The following is a 19,681-nucleotide window of genomic DNA, read 5'->3' on the forward strand; positions in this document are numbered from 1 at the left end:
TTTTGACCACTTTAAATCTTAGCCTATCTCTCTGTTCACGCTGTTTTTGCACCCGTGTGTCACTGCGCCTTCCACCTCTCACTAGGACGCTCAGTGCCCACCTTGTGTGTTATGGTCATTGTATTATATATGTATTGTAGTGCCTCTTAACTACTTCCAGAACTATAACATTGACTCTCTTTACCTCACCCCTACGCTGTGGTCTCCCCTCCTTTGTTCCCCTCCCCCAATGTGATTTACTTCACTACCTTTAAATTGCCCTCTCCTAATATTCTCCAGTTCAGACATTGTTCTTTGATGCATCAATGTAGCGAATGGAAGTAACTGTAAGTGATTATTTACTGATACATTTTGGGCGGCGCTGCTGGAATCCGTTTTGTTGCGGGTTTGGACATGCGCTCACATCCCCGTTTGTCTGCCCGCGGGGCTGAGAGCTTGTGAAATGTAAAAGTAGAAGTTTCGCGTGCGCCTTTTTGACACCAGCAGATCAGCATGATGATGAAAGCTGGCAGACATCTTATATGAACTCTATGCCCTCAGAAAAAAATAATTCAAATGTCTCTGCTGTAAATATTAAGGAGTCGGAGGTACAGCGTTTTTGTGTCCATGTGCATGAGGCATTTAATAGTCTGCTATAAAGACCTCCTCAGGCTTACACTGCAGGTGGCCCAAGAACACACACAAGACACAACTCCACGCAATTACTATTTAAGTAAAATTTTGAAAAAATGAACCGCAAACGAGTCCGGAAATCGCCATAGTTTTAAAAACAGAAACACTTACTGAGAAAAGAGTTAAAGCAGGATCGGGGAGTAGGGATTTAGCGTCGCAAGCAGTGACGGGTGGGAGGTGGTGGTGTGGGGACGACACCACATGGGGGGATTAAGTGGAGATTAAGCGAACTGCAAGCAGCGATGGGTGCCAAAGCAAGACACTATCAGCAGTGCTTAATTTATAAAATATTAAGTGCCAGGTCTCCGACCAGGAGGACACTACAGTTTGGCCAACCCATTGTCCATGCCATCGCTGCCAAACAACTACTAACCATCTCTCTCGCATGTAAATGCAACAGTTCAGATTATTCCAGGTCCCCAAAGCTAAGGGAAATGATGGGGAGGCAGGTATTAGCAATTTTTTTTATGTATATTGTTTTCCTAAACAACTGTTATACTGCTCTTCTCTAAATTACATGAGCAGCACCACGTTGTGGCAGACTGCCCTAGGTGTGGTGTTGACAATTAGGTGCCGGTGCCGAGCACCAGAAACCAATTAAATGCCGGTGCTCAGCACCGGAAAGCACCGGCTCAAATTAAGCACTGACTATCAGGAAACCATTAAAAAAAGAGTTCCCCAAAACCAACAGATAATAACAAACGCATACAGAGACCATTATTTGGACGATGTGCTGAGAGAGGAAACAAAAAACAAAACGGCAGGATTACCCAATAGCAAGCAAGCATTTTTGAAGGGCAATCGAAGCGATGAAGAAAAAAGCAATGGACAAGCTGTGAGCTCACAGAGTGAATACAGTATGTCTCGACCTAAAAAAAGATTAACAGGGCAGTATGAATGCATTCCAATCAAGAAAATGATCGTTATGGATAAGAATTGCAAAAGTGCGTTGAACTGACACTTTGCTTCACAAATGTGCTCAAATCTTCTTCTGTTCAATTTGTCTACAAGCATAACATTCGCAAACCAAAATAAAAATACTTCAAGGTCCTGCTTTCCCTTGGAAGCCAAGTACCTCTTTTTTTATTATTTGAGGAGTGTCTCCTTCATCCTTAACTGCAGTTGTATTGACTATTCTTTCATTAACCCCTTCGCTGCTGCGGACATTCCGCTGCAGCGCTGGGGGGGGCAGGGGGGCAGCGCGGCGGGCCTGTGCTCATGACGGAGCCGCTCCGTCATGAGCCACGGTTGACCTGTGCTCTTGACGGAACGGTTCCGTCATGACTCCGCCCATTTGCGTTGTCCCCCCGCACAGGCGGGGAAACAGCGCCGCGTAGGCGGAGCGGCCGCCAACGGGCGTCTCATGACGGAACCGTTCCGTCATGAGCACACGGCAACCGTGGCTCATGACGGAACGGTTCCGTCATGAGCGGGGAAGGGGTTAAGTTATCTGACTGTGACCCATAAACAGGGGTACATTGGAAGATCATTGGCTTAATTTTAAAAACGCAATGCTCGTCTTCCAGTTTTGTGTCTCCCTTGATGAACGCTTTCAAGCTCATGTTTCTTCCAATTACTTGACTTCAAATATTTTTCTGTCATCTGGTTCACAGAGGAAACTGTGCTAATAAGATGAAGTGCCAAGTGTGTATGAGCTATTTACCGTTCACAGAAGTGAACCTGTCTTTGCTGGAGTAACAGCACTCACATTCCCCATGGGCCGAACCACAAAGAGCAACAGCATTGGTTGAAAGAGAAGTCTTGAATCCAGTTCTAACATAATCTTTGTCTGAGCTTAAGGGCATTTGACGAACACTCTATGCATTGTTCCTACTTGTTGTTCATGGACTGCACAGCCCTGAATCCAACAGTCTTTGCAGGAGATACTGGGAGTAAGGGATGTCACCCGATGAAATGAACACAACTTTTTTGCACTACAACCTGCAGTACACCGCCCGAGAAGCCTGCCACACCCCACCACCACCACCACCGAATAGAATGTACAGTTCAAAAGTAACAATCATGTCTATATTGTTTACCAATGTGTACAAGCTGATACCCCCTGCAGTTTCCCTAGTCCTTCATTCCTAATGTAAGCTAGAAAGGTGCCCTTTACCCTGCAACAACTAATTCAAGCAGAATCCATGCTTCACTGGGTGTGAGTAAAACCACAGACACTTATAATACAATGTTGCAGCTCTCCACTTATGGTGTCTTCCTTAACAATCTGCTTCAAAGATGTACAAACCGCATTCATTTAGTGGTGTGTTAGAAAATTATGTTATGACTATTTGTGTCATCTGACACACTCTCTTTCAGAGTGAACCCTGGGACACACTGAAATCTACTGTTAAAGTTAAGGAAACATGGATGATTTGATAAATACAAGGTCAGTAGCATAACCTTGGATACTTGACGCAACAGATTAAAAATTGGGGAATTATTCCTAGATTTCAAATAGCTGCTAAACAAAACTGCAGGGGTGAATTGATGTGAAATGTGTAGTAATGTGGCCTGACACAACACTGTTCCTGAAGCATACAGAGCCTTGGTGCTACACATATTTTTGGATTGTACTCAAGTCTAGGTTATGTAAAACAAACTGTTGACAAATTCGCATTAATAGATTTAGATTATGTTTTAAGAATTCATGGGTGTGTTTGTTACTGGATATATGCAGTCTTTATACACTATGACACATGAAGATGGTTATGGAGGTGCCCTGTTGATAATGCCTATGTGCAAACTCTAGTTGATATGGGGCTAAAGTGTGTGTGTCTGTGTCTGTGTGTGTGCATGTGCGTGTGTGTCTTTCTATAATTACTGGCCGGATAATGGAGATGTATTTGAAATAATCAGACCAATACATGCAAAGATAAACTCCAGTGGCAATTCTGAGGTCAAATTTCTTACCAATTTTCTTTGAGATTTTAAAACCTGAATGTGTTAAAGAAAAAAAAAACACACTAAAGTACATTAAAAATAAAACACACAGAAATAAAATCAATCATCGAATCGTTGCTGTGAGAAACATTAATACAGTTTTGTACTGGAATCAAAACAAATCGTTGGAATTATTCGAATGCATTGTACATAAAAACATTCTTAATTTGCTACCTTTTAAATATAGGATAATCTATAATGTTAACATAAAATAGAATTGCACCTTTGCTAGACGAATGAAATTTGAGAACACAAAAGTCGATGCTAAAAAAGTACTTTTGATGATAGAACCATTGTTTTTATAAGTTGAAAGCATTGTTCAAGACGTTCATTAAAACACGTAGTAGGGTACATGAATAGCTCATTTAACCACAGAGAGCAATTCAAGAATACTTACAGCTAGGAGCCCTTTGACGAATACAAATTCATATGACTCAGTTAAATTAGCTGCATTATAAAATGCTACAGCATTTGTGCGACTGAGTAATGGAAGGTTTATTCCATGCTGTTCCAATGATAGCATTCAAAGGAATAACCTGTCAGAATAGCAATACCGTCCTGACGCGGTATTTATGAAGAACCCACAGGTGTTTTCTTGCAAGGGAGAGATGGTTGCCTGTTTCCTTGACTTCCGCTTTGTCATCAAGGCAATAGCAGCCCCAGCGCTGTAGATACAGTTAAGGGTGATGTTTGCAATGGGGAGATGACTGTGTATCCCACTGACCCCCACCTTTCCCTTTGGATGCTCCTTACCTGCCATATCACCTCCACTCAGTCTAGACTAACTTCAACCATATTCAAAGCCCAATTTCAGTGGCCCTTTCCATACTCCAGTTCCACGCTCATTCATCTAACTTGGTAGGCGCAGCTTGTAGTTGTTTCCTTTCTGACACCTCATGTAATCTCATCAAAGTACCTCTCTGTTCAGATTGATGCACACCAGAGCATCATGCTATAAAGGCTATGATGAGGACCGGTTTAAGCTGTGTTTTTAAGTAACATGTGCTACCCAACAACTTCACCCCTTTATTTATTCACTGGGGGCAAGAATTCCATACCTGCAGTCACGATGTAAATCCTGAATGCAGTGCACCTTGAAAGGGACAACGCAAACATTTCATAAATAAAACCACTAAGTTTTCCAACGAGGGTCGTTGGGTGAAATACATCGATTGACATTGTAGTGGTGATCCACATAAAGAAAGCCCAGACAGGCCCATCAAGAGGCCTCAAGTGGCCACAGCCTGGAATTCATGAAGCTAGGAAACCATTAAACATTCTTGGAACACTCTCAGAACCCAGCTTTCTATGCAAGCATTCAAAGCTGATGCTGAGCGTTCATCTACGCCAACCACACCACGCTGACAACCTACCAGTCACTCCTTCAAAGCATCCAACAACAATCAACCTTGTAGATATCACTGCTAATGCTAAAATATGTGCTCTAACGATTGGTCTATGTGTGCAAATGATATGCTGCATAGTGCAGTGGCACAAAAAAGTGCCACCATCTAAAATCATTATTTATACTCATAGGACTCTAGGTGAAGGTTTTGAGAGCAGGTCAAAGGCTAACTTCAATATATGTGGACGCTGCTTTGACTTCTAAAGAGACTTAGACACACAGCTGCAATCGTTTTGAAGTAAATGCGACAGATGAGGAGTGATTCTCATGGGATTTGAGGAAAAGTTGCCTTGGCTTGAAGGGAGAAAGGCGGATGGGTCTTTGCAGAAGTCAAGTGAGCGCTCTATACTGCTCACCAGAGTGGATCATCCATGGACAGGACACCCATGCTTTAATAGTCTGCATCTATTTTTGCTTAATGCAGTTTAGTCCACTATTGTTTTTATGTGTGAGCTCCTGAACAAACATTTTGTTATGATTTACCATATTCTTCGATCGTTACTCTGTATGGGACGTTGCTAACTCACTTGGACCATATTTGCATAAGGCTGTGGCTCATTCCAGGGGTGTTAGCTGCTGTTGTTCTAGCTGCTGTCAGTGCCTTGGCTTTGTCACTCTCAAACTTCCAGAAAACGACTTCTTAACTAGTGCCTTCTGCAGGAGGCTCCAGAGAGCACAGCTGCTCTTGGTTAACTAGTGCCTTCTGGAGGAGGCTCTAGAGAGCACAGCTGCTCTTGGTTAACTAGTGCCTTCTGGAGGAGGCTCTAGAGAGCACAGCTGCTCTTGGTTAACTAGTGCCTTCTGGAGGAGGCTCTAGAGAGCACAGCTGCTCTTGGTTAACTAGTGCCTCCTCCAGGAGGCTCAATAGAGCACAGCTGCTCTTGGTTACCTAGTGCCTTCTGGAGGAGGCTCTAGAGAGCACAGCTGCTCTTGGTTAACTAGTGCCTCCTCCAGGAGGCTCAATAGAGCACAGCTGCTCTTGGTTAACTAGTGCCTTCTGGAGGAGGCTCTAGAGAGCACAGCTGCTCTTGGTTAACTAGTGACTTCTGGAGGAGGCTCTAGAGAGCACAGCTGCTCTTCGCTAACGAGTGCCTTCCGGAGGAGGCTCTAGAGAGCACAGCTGCTCTTGGTTAACTAGTGCCTCCTCCAGGAGGCTCAATAGAGCACAGCTGCTCTTGGTTAACTAGTGCCTTCTGGAGGAGGCTCTAGAGAGCACAGCTGCTCTTGGTTAACTAGTGCCTCCTCCAGGAGGCTCAATAGAGCACAGCTGCTCTTGGTTAACTAGTGCCTTCTGGAGGAGGCTCTAGAGAGCACAGCTGCTCTTGGTTAACTAGTGACTTCTGGAGGAGGCTCTAGAGAGCACAGCTGCTCTTGGCTAACGAGTGCCTTCCGGAGGAGGCTCTAGAGAGCACAGCTACTCTTGGTTAACTAGTGCCTTCTGGAGGAGGCTCTAGAGTTCACAGCTGCTCTTGGTTAACTAGTGCCTTCCGGAGGAGGCTCTAGAGAGCACAGCTGCTCTTGGTTAACTAGGCTCTAGAGAGCACAGCTGCTCTTGGTTAACTAGTGCCTTCTGGAGGAGGCTCAAGAGAGCACAGCTGCTCTTGGTTAACTAGTGCCTCCTCCAGGAGGCTCAATAGAGCACAGCTGCTCTTGGTTAACTAGTGCCTTCTGGAGGAGGCTCTAGAGAGCACAGCTGCTCTTGGTTAACTTGTGCCTCCTCCGGGAGGCTCTAGAGAGCACAGCTGCTGTTGGTTAACTAGTGCCTTCTGGAGGAGGCTCTAGAGAGCACAGCTGCTCTTGGTTAACGAGTGCCTTCTGGAGGAGGCTCTAGAGAGCACAGCTGCTCTTGGTTAACTAGTGCCTTCTGGAGGAGGCTCTAGAGAGCACAGCTGCTCTTGGTTAACTAGTGCCTTCTGGAGGAGGCTCTAGAGAGCACAGCTGCTCTTGGTTAACTAGTGCCTCCTCCAGGAGGCTCAATAGAGCACAGCTGCTCTTGGTTAACTAGTGCCTTCTGGAGGACGCCCTAGAGAGCACAGCTGCTCTTGGTTAACTTGTGCCTCCTCCAGGAGGCTCTAGAGAGCGCAGCTGCTCTTGGTTAACGAGTGCCTTCTGGAGGAGGCTCTAGAGAGCACAGCTGCTCTTGGTGGAGGATGTTTTTGGAAATGTCAAATACAGAGATGGATTTTGATGAAGGGCTTTCTGACGCTTTCTCAAAGATTATTATAATTAGCTTGCCGAAAGTGATTAAGAATATCTGTGACTACAAAATAGGGTATTTAACAATGCTGCATGTAGTCAATCTTAACTCTAAATTAAAAAGAATAAGTTTACTCCAGGCAATAAGAATAACTCATGCTCATCTGTCCTCACTCAAGTAAATGCAAATGCCACGAGAATGCAGGATTCGCTAATGATCCCTATGCTACATAATACTGCGTGTTTGTCATAAATATACAGTTTTAATATTTAAAAGCATCTCTCTGTAGAGCAAATTGCAGAAATAATTGATTTGAATAGTTTTTGCTAGATTGAAAAACGTGAATATTGTTGAGTTTGTACGCCTGTATGGCACACTTCATTGTCTTTTTGATCCATACGCATCTCTTCAGAGAGCTCCCTCTCAATGCAGGCTTTGAAATTGTGGCCTTAACTTCCATTTGCCATCTGAAACGAAATGCTGGAGAATAAGCATGTGTCCTAAACAATATATAAGGAGATGAAGGTGTTTTCTTTCTAACTTTCCAAGATTATTGTTCCATCTGTGGTTGATCGTGCCCTGGGGCCCTATGGCTCGCATCAGTCTTAGAGGGGGGCCTATTTTTACCTTCAGATCTTATCACATCTCATTGACCAGACCAGCTCCTTACAGGAAACCCCAATACTGAGTTATTTCACTGTTATAAACCTGGTAGTTGTTTTCTTGGTGTGAGGGAAAAGGGAAAAAACAATGATGCTGGCTATTTAAGGAAGAGGGCAGATTACGCATTTCTGAAATGTGCTGGGGGCATCCTTCATAAATACAATCCCAGGGAGAAACAGCTATAGTTAAGCATCCCTTTTCATTTAAATATATAAGTGCAATGGTACCTGGTCTTGAGTGAGTCAAGCAGGACAAAAATCAACCTTTTGTCGCTCTTTATTTATTGCCTTATCGCGTGGGTGACCCACACGGTGGAGACACTGCCACAGATAGCACGGAATTTCATGGACTTATAGCGATTCTTTTTCTACAGTGATGAGGGGAGTTCAGGGCCCCAGCCCAAACTCTAGCGGCCTCCTCTTGCATGAAAGAGAAACTGAGGTGATCAGAAGTTTGCACCCTGCAGAGTGGAATTAGTACTGAGTCAAGACGGGCATACTCATAAAAGCGCTTCAAGACCCCTTCAGGGGTAACAAGCGCTATATAAATGCAAACCTTTTTCCCTCTTCTATCCCTCCGCTATCCTTCTGAATCCAAATAACTGACTAAACTATCCACCACTCAAATTACTTTCATATTCCACTATACTAACTCAACACTAATCCTTTATGGGATCCGGAGTAGCGTGCTACTTCCCGAAAAAAATCTTTGACGCCTCGACAGGGGTAGTAAGCGCTATATAAATGCAATTACAATACAATACAATATTGAGTAGTCAGGGTGGGTGTAGCATTTATGGCAGTCGGGCACATGATTTTAAAGAAGATGTGGAAGGTTACTGATTCTCAGTATAAGGAACTTTACACAGTCACGGTACCTGTGGCCCGTCATGAAGTTGGCCTCAACATAGAGGTTTTTCAGATTTGGGATGGGATTCTGTAGATTTATCAGACTTCAGGATGTGAACACAAAAATCAGTGTTTTGAAAATTCTTTGTTGCAGGGAACTTTATACAGCACCAAATGCAATTTTGAGAATCTCTACACCTATCAAATTCTATACAGTCAGACAATCACTGCAAATAAAAACTCCATTCATCTGTTTCAATAGTGATCATCACAAGCCAGCCAACATATGTGGAACAAACACTAACATTCCTTTATCCTACAATTCCTACCAAAGTAAACCATTAGGATGTCTTGGGATCACAATATTCAGTCAAGTTAATACATTACCCATGACAATATGCAGCTATGGAAGCACAAACTCCATCAATGTGTTATATATTATTTCATGTAATACAACATTCTCCTACTATTAGGCTTGTGGTGCTGCCTGTATATCATCTTGTCAATTTCTGTCTTTCCCTGTTGACACAACTCGAGGGAACGCCTTCCATAGCTTGAATGCCTATACCATAGAGCAGTATCTGGCATAAAGCAGTCTCTGGAAAGAAAGGGCTCTTACCAATAGTAAGGGTCACTGGAATTATGTGGCAGGAGCGAGTCAAATTATGCAACAAAGTTGAGTAAATTATGCGGCAAGAAAAGGCAAAATATGTGGCACAATAAGGCACACTTTGTAATAGTACGACATCAATTTTTTTGTACTTTCCACACTTGTTAACACTGTCTGGGCATTTGGTGCACCTCATTAGTACCCGTTTAATACCCAAATATAGCAATAAGCAACAGAAAGGTGGCCAGGCAACCTTTGCAAAAGACGTTCCACTGTGCAGTAACACATGCTGCTGTATGTTAATAACTTTTGAACGTTTGAGCTAAAACCAAAAATATTTTTGTTAAAATATGCAGATTATACAGTAGATTATGTATTATGTGGCAAATGCGGCACATCTATAATTATGCGGCCACACAATCGCTTAATTCCAATGGCCCTGCCAATAGGTACTAACAGATCGAAGATACCTGCCTGAGATGCTGTTTGACAGCCTCCTAATCATCAAAGGCCTGATCCAAACCCAGATGGGCCTTATGCAAGAATCCTATGGCTTTAAGTATACTGTTTACTGTTTATGTGTTCATATCAAAGGGAACATAGACATCCATGAGAATATGAAGTATCTGAAGTTGAGAAGCAGGCAGGGGTCTCACCGTTTCTCCTTCTCGTCTCCTCTTTGGCGGCTTTCTGCTGCGCAGTCACTTTCTGCGGCGTGCTTCTGCCTGAGCTGGGCTGTCCTGATTCATTACTGATGACGGAACCATTCTCGCTCGGTGACTGGCTGCATGTAACCATAGCAACAAGGAAGATTAGAAATTTAAAATGTACATATCAGCAGCATAAGTCCTATGTCAGGGGTACGTTATATGTCATGGCCTTTTCCCTATTAATTTAATAAATAAAGGACAATCAAATTAAACACAACTAAGCATTATGAAGACTTTAAATAAGTGTATCTGTGCACAGTCAGCATCAAAATAAGTAATTTCTTGGGTCGGCCCTAAGCCCACTACCTCCTTATGCGCTTGCACATAGGCATACAGCTTACATTGTTTTAATGGCGGGTGTACAACCTTGTTAATAGGTATGCTTGTTTAACTGCAAACTCTGAATAAAAAAACAAGTTTAAAAAATAAGTAATTTCTTGTATATAAACTAGGATGAACAGGAGTAAAATACGATAAATCAGACGGTGGCAATGTTGGCCCTCATAACAGGCCTTCTTCCTTAATAATCTTGTAAATGCTGGAACGTGTGGCTTGCACATACACACTGCAGAGATATGCACCTGCCCCTCATTCACAAACCCTGTAACATGCAATGCATCGCTTATCATTTCCTCCCTGTACATAGTTACTTACATGTGTGGCATTCATATATGTTCCTGCACTTTTATCCAAAGCTCTACATGTGCGGGTCTCTTTCAGGAATTACATAAATTCACCATTCATAGGATTAAGATAATGATGACATTTTACCAATATCTTTCTGCATCTTTTTTTCATGTAACATGTTTTCGGTTTTCAATGAAATGTCTCTCATTCCTACAGGCGCCATATGACAATGGGTTACAATTAATGCATGTCCCTCCTTTTTTTGCAAAATCTGCACCTGGATCATTCAGGTGTAACTTTAAATGTTCAGATGTGTGTGAGGAGTAAATACCCACAACCTTACAACTGTGAAGGGGTTTACTTGGTTTACACTGAATTTCATTGACACTTTCTCTGACATTTCTTTGGTGTTACGATTGTTTACTTGCAAATGTTTCATTAACGCATTGGTAAAGGCTTTATTAATCAAGCCCAACCTAAGCATTCATAAACATGGTACCTATTTTAATGCAATTAAACAACACCTGCCAGCGTTCTCCAGCATTCCGCGACATACTGCTGCAAACGAGTATAAAATACGTGACCGAATCACAAAAGGTATTTTGTATATTTGATTGTGCAGTATGCCTGTGGTTATTTGTGCCTCCAAGGCGCATTGGCACTTATGCTTGGGGACCGGTCCTGTTTTGGACCCTTACCTCAGTTGACAGTGTGCAGGCTTCAGTAGGTCCCAGAAGCATCCCTTGCCTGGTCTACCAGCAGAGGGTTATTTCACAGTAGACTGTGGCATTGGAAGTTACTTTCCACGGTGGAGCAGAACTCCCAAAACCCCTGTAAATTCCTGAACATATTTGCATATGTGCTGAAGCCGTATACTTTAGCACAGGCTTCAGCCCATAATAATCCACATTTGTAAAGCGCAAACTATCACCCGTAAGGGTCTCTAGGCGCTGGGTGCCATCGGGAAGATTGAGCAAGCTATTGTCCAGAGTCACATGGTGCTGGGATAATCTGCCGCCGGCTCCGGGGATCAAACCGTGATCCCCAGATTCCGGAGTCAGTCGCCCTGGCCGCTGCGCCACACCTCTTCCACTATCAATATGCTGCATCATAATTGGCCATTTTATACCAAGGACTGCCTATGCATGAGAGGGATTTTGTCACCCCAGGCTGTGCTGTTCCCCTGTGCCTGGTCCTCTCCACAGCAACAGTGGCACATGGAGGCGGAGCAGGGAAGGTTGGCTGGGTCAGGTGATAGGAGCAGGAGGTAGCAGAAGGTGACTAATAATCTAAGCAGGTGAATATTTGGCGAGAAGATGAGGCATGAGACCTGAGTGTATACAGGTGTCTGCGTATGTTTGTTTGCGTCCACACACTGTCTCAAAAACTGGCGAAGCACCCAACAATTATTCAATTGATCAATTACCAAGATGTCTTGGTTATGCAGAAGGTTTATATTATAAATTAATCAAGTATTTACAATATCAACGGTTGCTCCAAAAAGGGTGTCTCACGTCAGACTTGCCCTTGGTCTGACGCCCTTGGTGATCCATTTCCCTCTACTAGAGATATGCTCATTTATTATCCGCTACGTCGAATTTATGAGTTTGAATGTACTCCTGATTGACTCATCCCTCAATGCCATAGTATATCCAAGGCTTGCTATCTTTTGTCAATTACTGCAAAGCCTCCTAACCATTCCACCCTGTATGCACAGTGCCTTTCATTTTTCTGCACTTGGAGCGACTTAGCCCAATCTACTACTTTTCCACTGTCGACATGGCAGTGTTATACTGAGGTTGCTCCTTCAACTGTCCTGAGAAAGACCCCGCTGTAAGAATGAATTCCCTTCCTCTAATTTCAGGGGTCGAAACATCGACTTTTATTGTACTCTGACCTGTACTTATCCATTCAGCCCAGAAGCAGAGAATTAAATATTCATTCATTGCATCTCACGACTTGGGTTGTTTAGTCAGTCCTGCAGGCCATGCTAATCTTTGTAAATATTGTAATTATTTTTACTTTCAAAGTCACATCCCCATCCATTCACAAGCACTACCTGGAGCACTTTATTCACCTTTTTCACTTTGGAGCAACCTTGATATTGTAAATATTTGATTAATTCATAATATAAACCTTTTGTATAGCCAAGATATCCTGGCCATTGTTCAATTGAATATTTGTTGGGAGTTTCACCAGTTTTTTGCTTATCCTTGACAAGCTTATCGGTCAGTTGAACCACTTGTTGTGTGTACTATTACTGGCCCAGGTCCAGCTGTGTACTGGGTGTACCCTATTGTTATGTAACAGTCTCTCAAATTACAGGCAAAGACTCTAAAAATACTGACCCTTTCACATCACAAGTTGTCTCACTAGTTCTACCTGCGTGACAGTTCAGGGACTGCCTCAATGACTAGCAAAGATCTAGATTAGACCTACAGAGTGGAGCGGTGGGACACTGACATTAAAAGGGTGTGATGAAGACAGACATGCCGTGGAAGGGGAGATTGCTGATTACAGACGGCATGGAGGGAAGAAGTGGCATGACCTTTAATAAAAATAAAACTTTTGCCAGGCCCAAAACGTCCTTTTTGACCCCTTAAGTGTGGTCATCGGCCAGTGGCCACAGATGGGAGAAGTTACCCTCGATCTGCTCACCCGGAGGACAGAAAGCCCACTAGACATCATGGTAAATACAAAAATGAATATAGGGGTGGGGGCTTCCTCCCTAATACAATATGGTGAAAGTCTTTCTTCCCCCCATGGTGGGCCGATGATTGCCTCCAATCTACCCCCCCATCCCGGGTGGGTAGAAAGCCCACTAGACATCAGGGAATGTCTTTTCTTTTAAAACTATAGGGGTTGGGGCTATCCACCACGGGCCTGGTCATGCACCCACCCCAACAAAGTGGACAGACAGTCTCTCTGCCCCCCTGAGGGGTAGATGGGGTTAATTGCCCCTGATCTGCATGGGGCAGAAAGCCCACTAGACACCAGGGTCAATAAAAAAAAGCTAAAAAGGTGGGGTCTGCCCACTTTGGGCATGATCATGCCTCCACCCCCTAAAGAAATATGATGACTATCTTTCTGCCCCCCCCCCCCCCCGAGGAGGGCAGATGGGGGTAATTACCCCCAATCTGCCCCCAGGCATAGAAAGCCCACTAGACACAATGGAATGTATTTTTATTTAAAATATAGGGGTGGTGGCTGCCCGCCATAGGCATGGCCATGCCCCCACCCCACCAGTATAGACAGTCTGCTTGCCCCCTTTGGGAGGCAGAAAGCCCACTGGAGAGCAGGGTCCAATATAAACATAAATATAGGGGTGGGGGCTGCCCACTATGGGCATGGCCATGCTTTAACCCTGACAGTTTTCTGCCCCCACCGGAGGACAGATGAGGTGATTACCCTCATCCCCTCCACCCCCCAAAGGGGCAAAAAGCCCTCTAGACACCAGGAAAAAATACCCCACCCCAAAAGGGCACAGACAGTATTTATACCCCCTCAAGGAAACATTTGAGCAATTACTGCAATTCACCCACCCACCCCCGCCAGGATGGCAGAAAACCCGCTAGACACCTGAGACTACATTTATGCAGTATTTTTGTGGCAGAGGGGGAAGCGACCCCACGTGGGTCCATGCTCCCCCCATCCTGTGGCCTGTAGACTCCCCCAGGGAGGTGGATAAGCGTAATCACTCACAATATCCCCACCCTCAGGTTGACAGATTGCTCACTAAACACCAGGTATTTAAAAAAGGAGACAAAACAAACAAAAGAAGAGTGCAGCCTACCCTGGCATTGCCATACCCCCAACCCCAGAATGGGCAATAGTGTCTTTCTGCCCTACCCGCGGGCAGGTTGGAGTTTAATCTCAAATGGGGAGATTTCCCCAAATATGCCTCTCAGGGTGGGGGGATAGAAAGTCCACCTGACACCCTAACACCAGGGACTTTGACTTTGGGGCAAAAGAAAGTGGTGCAGGTGTTGCATTCTTGCATTGGCCACACCCCCACCCCCCAAAAAGGAACAAACCAGTCTTTTTGCCACCACCAACCCCCTCCAGGCAAACAAGAGGTGTGCCCCAATTTGCCTCTGGGGTCCAGAAAGCCCACTGTATGGCAGGTGGTTCTGGCCTATTCTAACATCTGCCTCACCCACATGGAGAGATCAGTGATTGGGGTCTTTGGGGCCTTTCTCACCCCCAATCATGGAAACCTCTCAACCACAGACATTTTTGAAAACTAGACACCCAGAGGATTCCAGGGCAGTGTGGATTGCATGGATCCCACAAGGTTTTCTTACCCACAATGCCGTGCAAACCTCAAACTTTGCCTGAAATCATGCAAGATATTTTATCATCATCACTACTACTGCCTGATGCCAGAACCGATGTAATAGATACACTGGCCGTCACTGCCACTGAATTCTCTGTAAACGTAATGGTAGCTCTTATGTCTAGAGCCTGTGAGATTTGTCTAACCTGACAGAGAGTTCTGAAGTCAAATCACGCAGATTGAGGTCTGTGTAACTTTTTATTTCCAAACCCGTCTCCTCCAAAAACATCCACAGTCACTATAACAGGCTGAAAATCTACTTGAAAGATATAGAATGGGAAAGGTAGAAAGTGAAGCTGTAGAAATAAACTTCTTGTTTAATATTTACCTTATTATTTTTAGAGGATACCTGCCTCCTCTCCCTGAACCCCATTAAAAAAGATGGCCTCGCTCGCTTTGCTCACTCACTCATTCACTCACTCACTCCAACCTGGCTTTGACATTATCAATGCAGGCAACAAGAGGCACCAGTGTGGGACATAGGCAGGGCTGGTGGGATAAGTGGGCAATGGCCTCCTACGAAAAATAATTACAACTTTGTATACCTATTAATTATTTTTTTAAACAAATTAATCACTGACTACATCAATTCATTACATTGGTAACACGTTTAATACGAAGAAACAATTTTTTTCTAATACATTGTTTTCCTTTTAGCTACAGCTATGTCCAAACATGGAAAAGATATTCACTGAGACGGGCTTAACAGCGACTAGGGAAGAACCCCATGATGAAGCATGCCACCAAGAGGGCAACCCTGGTGTGTGAGGGTAATTTAAGGAAATCTTTTTTCTTTTTCAACACAAGGTTTTGAGATTATTTAAAAAAGAGTGACTCTTCTTGGATACAAAACATGCTTTAGAAAACACACAGAAGTTCTTATATCCACAAGGAAATCGAATCGTGTCTGTCCCCTACACACCACTAAGGTCCCCACCCATCCCCAATTTTCCCCATCAATTTATTGTGCTGTCTTGTGTCTTTTATTTCAAGTGGACTACTAACTGCGTTGTAAATCTCTTACTCCTCTTCCACAGGCCTTGTCTCAGTGCGTCTTAATGAGTTTCAAAAGAAAGTAGTCCAAGAGGGAATAACCCATATGCGATCAGTCTCAGGGGAAACTTTATTAGAGCCACATATATCTCATCAGGTAAAACTAATGAAAAAAATGTAAATTCAACTGGGTAATTCTTGCTGCTTAATGAAGAACCGTTCCCCCATCAGCATGCTGACTAGCGCAGTCTCTACGTTCTATGGCTACTTTTCAGAAAAGGTTACATTATTTGACTTCGGCCTTGCCTATAAACTTGCAGTATATTGTGTCTGTTATAGAATGAACAGTGGCTGATAACTTGGCCAGTTAAATCTCAATAATATCCATTTAACAATCAATGGATCAATTGAGTCCAAACTAAGCATCAAAAGTCTGACCAAATGTGAGGCCTGCTCAGACTAAAGCAGCCTATTGTTGACCCTACTCGACACCAGATTTGGCTGTGGCTGCCTTGTCACCACACATTACCGCTCAACTTTGACCTAAGGATGTATGTTGAGGTTAACTGGGATTGCAGTTTGAAATGCTTCCAACACCCCAAGGTAATGTTTTTGTCTGCATGTTCTCCCTGGCCTCATCTGCCTGACTGTATTGTTATGGGCATCAGCGTGGAGGAAAATTGATTTTTGTGGTAAGGGACGTTTTGAAGTGAAAGACTGACTTTTTTGTAATTACATACTGATATTCCTGAACTATGCAGTGAATTATGTAATTTTGCATTTGTTCTGGAACAAGTTGAGAGAAGCTGTATTTTAGCCTTTATGTAGTCACTCGTAGCAATTAAATGCATAATTGTGTAAATGACAGAGAGCACAGATTTACATCTTTAGTGTAGAGCTCTTTCTAACCGTTTCAGAAGTACAGTCAAACATAAATAAGTCAATATGTGCACGCTGGTCGTACCTCTTCCGTGTTCCGGTGGAATTGGCGGTTTTGCCCGTGCTTCCTTCATGGGCATCCTGGGAAATAGTAAGGGGAGGCACAACTGTTTCCTGGGTGACCGGCAGAGCCTCGTCTTCAGCTCCTTGCTGCCCTAGGTGCTTCTTGGCGAAGTCAAAGCCTTGCACTGGCTGTTGGGCAAAACAGGTTGGTGTTGTGAGAAGAGGCTGTGCTGAAACAAATCCATCATCAGAGGCCACATGTCATTGTTTCTAGAGTGCTGTGAGATTGGAGCGGGTGTTCCAGACATATTGCCTAGATCCAACCTTTGCATACTCTGTTGCAAGGAGAAATTCAAGCTGGGGAGTAGCTTGGGGGGATGTTGTTTGGGGTGTTACACCCCCCCAGTAAATGTATTCTGTAGTAAGTAGTTGGGTACAGGTGCTTTAAGTTGGGTACAGTGAGGTGTTTGGCAGATTTCACTTGGGATTTTTACATATGCATGAAGACAAAAACACACACACTCATCTCTATTTTAAAGGTCTTAAAAATGGCTATTTTACAAAATATCGTTTTTTTGAGTAACCTCTAAATCCGCACTCCTCTCCCGTCCCACTCCTCATTAAGCCCCCCCCTCCCCCCGCCTGCTTCTCTCATAATGCATTTTAACCGGTGTGAATGTTGGGAAAGCAGATTTGATGAGTGTTTCATAGGGAAATAAGATCCTTGCGAGTAATTTACAATATTCTTGTAATATCGTGATTACAGTAAAAAAAAGTTCTTGGCGTTTTGCGTGCACTGCCACAAGCAATGACGCGAATATGTTTTGACCACTGTTTTCACGCACTGGCATTAGCCATCGACGTCTTTGTGGCACTTAGGGTCTGCTTCAGTAATTGTGGCCAAATCTGATTTATAAATAGAGAGTACATTCAGAACTTCCTGGCTAACCTGGCAAAATGTATGCATGGAAAAACGCAACATACGAGTTTCACAGCACAGATGGCGCAAAGCATGCGGTGCTACCATAACACCACCCATTTTGAGCCGTGGAACTCAGAATGATGCAGTAATGCACACTGGAGAAAACACAAATCTTGCTGTATTTGTGTATCCAGAGTTGGATCACTGCTCCAAGATACCACTGGTACCAGAAGGAGGACTTTAGTAGAACTGGAACTGTGGGTGCAAACCGATTCATCACTGCGACAAGTCCCTGCCATGCAGCTGTGACTGTGGTGCCCTGCGCTGATGAAGACTTCAGAGATATGATGGAAGAAGGTAGGCTTATTCTGTGGCCCAGAGCGAGGGTAGGACGATCGCTAGTTGCCCGCCTACACTTCGATTGGAGCAACTAAAGTGCTCTGGTTCAATCCCCGTCAGCTTGGACTAGGTAACGAGGGGTCTATAGTATACCCCAGTACCAGTTCTTTAGTATACCCCCTACCGCCTCTAGCAAACTTGACTTCATTGTGCTAGACTGTAGTACACTCATTACACAACTATTTCATTGGTCCTGAGGAAGTGCCATTGACCCCTTGTGGGGCAGTCTGGGCACGAAACATGTTGACCACTTCCACTACATTAGCCCTTAAGGAACATTACCCCAAAATAAAGGCTTCTACACAGTTTTAAATTAGGCTAGAGCTACATCATTAATAAACACTTGACTCAAGTAGGATTGCTCTATACCTATTTTACTCACCCTATACTCAGTGCACTACCCAGCCCTCACACCCACACGCACCCTTCGGCTTCTTCAAAAGATCCCCGATAAAGAGCCCCGGTTTCGGGAGCCCGTCAGGTATTGACAAGGGGCAAATGCCCAAATGATGAAGCATGACATCCCTTGGGGTGTGTGAGGGCATTTTGAAGAAAGACCTGTCTTTCCCGTTCCCCTCTTCCCCTTCCCCCACAAGCTAATCAGGAACTGCTCAATTTCTTTATACAGAACTCTCCCTGGTGCCTGTGAGCAGGACCTCATAAACTCGGCTCCGTGTCCCTCCTTTGTTCATAAAGGCTTATTCTGTGAACACCCCAGCTTCATGAACAGACACCCAGCACTGACAGTCAAGGGATTCTCCAGGAGGAACATAACCAAGTCACACAATCAGAACGCTTGAGATGAGATTCCATTCCCTTAAAGGTACAGAGGACATTGGTGATGCTCTAGGCTGGGCCGCCCACTCTTACCTTTGGCCGCGGAGGCATGTTGGCCATTGAGTCAGCTTTGAAGTCATTCTTGCTCTTCCTGCAAAGCACAGCTGCGATAATTATAATAATCACTGTGACAACGGCTATGGGCGCCAACACTGCCGCAATGATCCACATGTTGCTTGGTGGTTTATTTTCAGCAGCTACAGAAAGTACAAAAAAGAATCTTTTTGAAGTGGTTTACTGACAGTTTCACGCGTGTACACAGGGCAAAACATACATTGCGTACAATCTTGACCCTCTACATAAAGCAAATGGAGCACTCAGGACTTTCTTCAAACTAAATTTAGAGTAAATTCACTTTCATTGCTTTCGCCTTGTTCACATGATAAGAAGTGGATCAAAAAAAATTCTCCATTTTTTTAAAAATGTGAAGCTGGAACAAGGTTGATAAGGCTATGCTTCAGTCCCAATTGGATATGAAGCGGCCACTTTGAAATGTACACACAGAACTGGCACTCATCAAATACATGGAATGGCTAAACAAAGCCTATAGGGCTACAGTACCCATCTTTAAAAATTC

At 44.0% G+C, this 19,681-nt stretch overlaps 1 protein-coding gene across 5 annotated transcripts in view; it reads right to left on the reverse strand.

Moving 5' to 3' along the window:
- Window positions 1-19,681, reverse strand: part of KIAA1549L (KIAA1549 like) — a 667,839-nt gene that overhangs the window by 205,523 nt on the left and 442,635 nt on the right. For 3 of the 5 annotated variants that reach the window (XM_085648235.1, XM_085648233.1, XM_085648232.1), the window contains 4 exons: window positions 19,138-19,301; window positions 16,969-17,135; window positions 9,995-10,122; window positions 3,586-3,609 (listed from right to left, as the gene is read on the reverse strand). In XM_085648235.1, coding sequence (XP_085504361.1) covers window positions 3,586-3,609; window positions 9,995-10,122; window positions 16,969-17,135; window positions 19,138-19,301 — 483 coding nt within the window. The remainder of the gene's footprint in view (window positions 1-3,585; window positions 3,610-9,994; window positions 10,123-16,968; window positions 17,136-19,137; window positions 19,302-19,681) is intronic. The other 2 variants (XM_085648236.1, XM_085648234.1) reach the window with 1 other exon arrangement.

This window comes from Triturus cristatus, chromosome 3_2 (genome assembly GCF_964204655.1).
Source record: "Triturus cristatus chromosome 3_2, aTriCri1.1, whole genome shotgun sequence".
In the NCBI taxonomy this organism is placed as follows: Eukaryota; Metazoa; Chordata; class Amphibia; order Caudata; family Salamandridae; genus Triturus; species Triturus cristatus.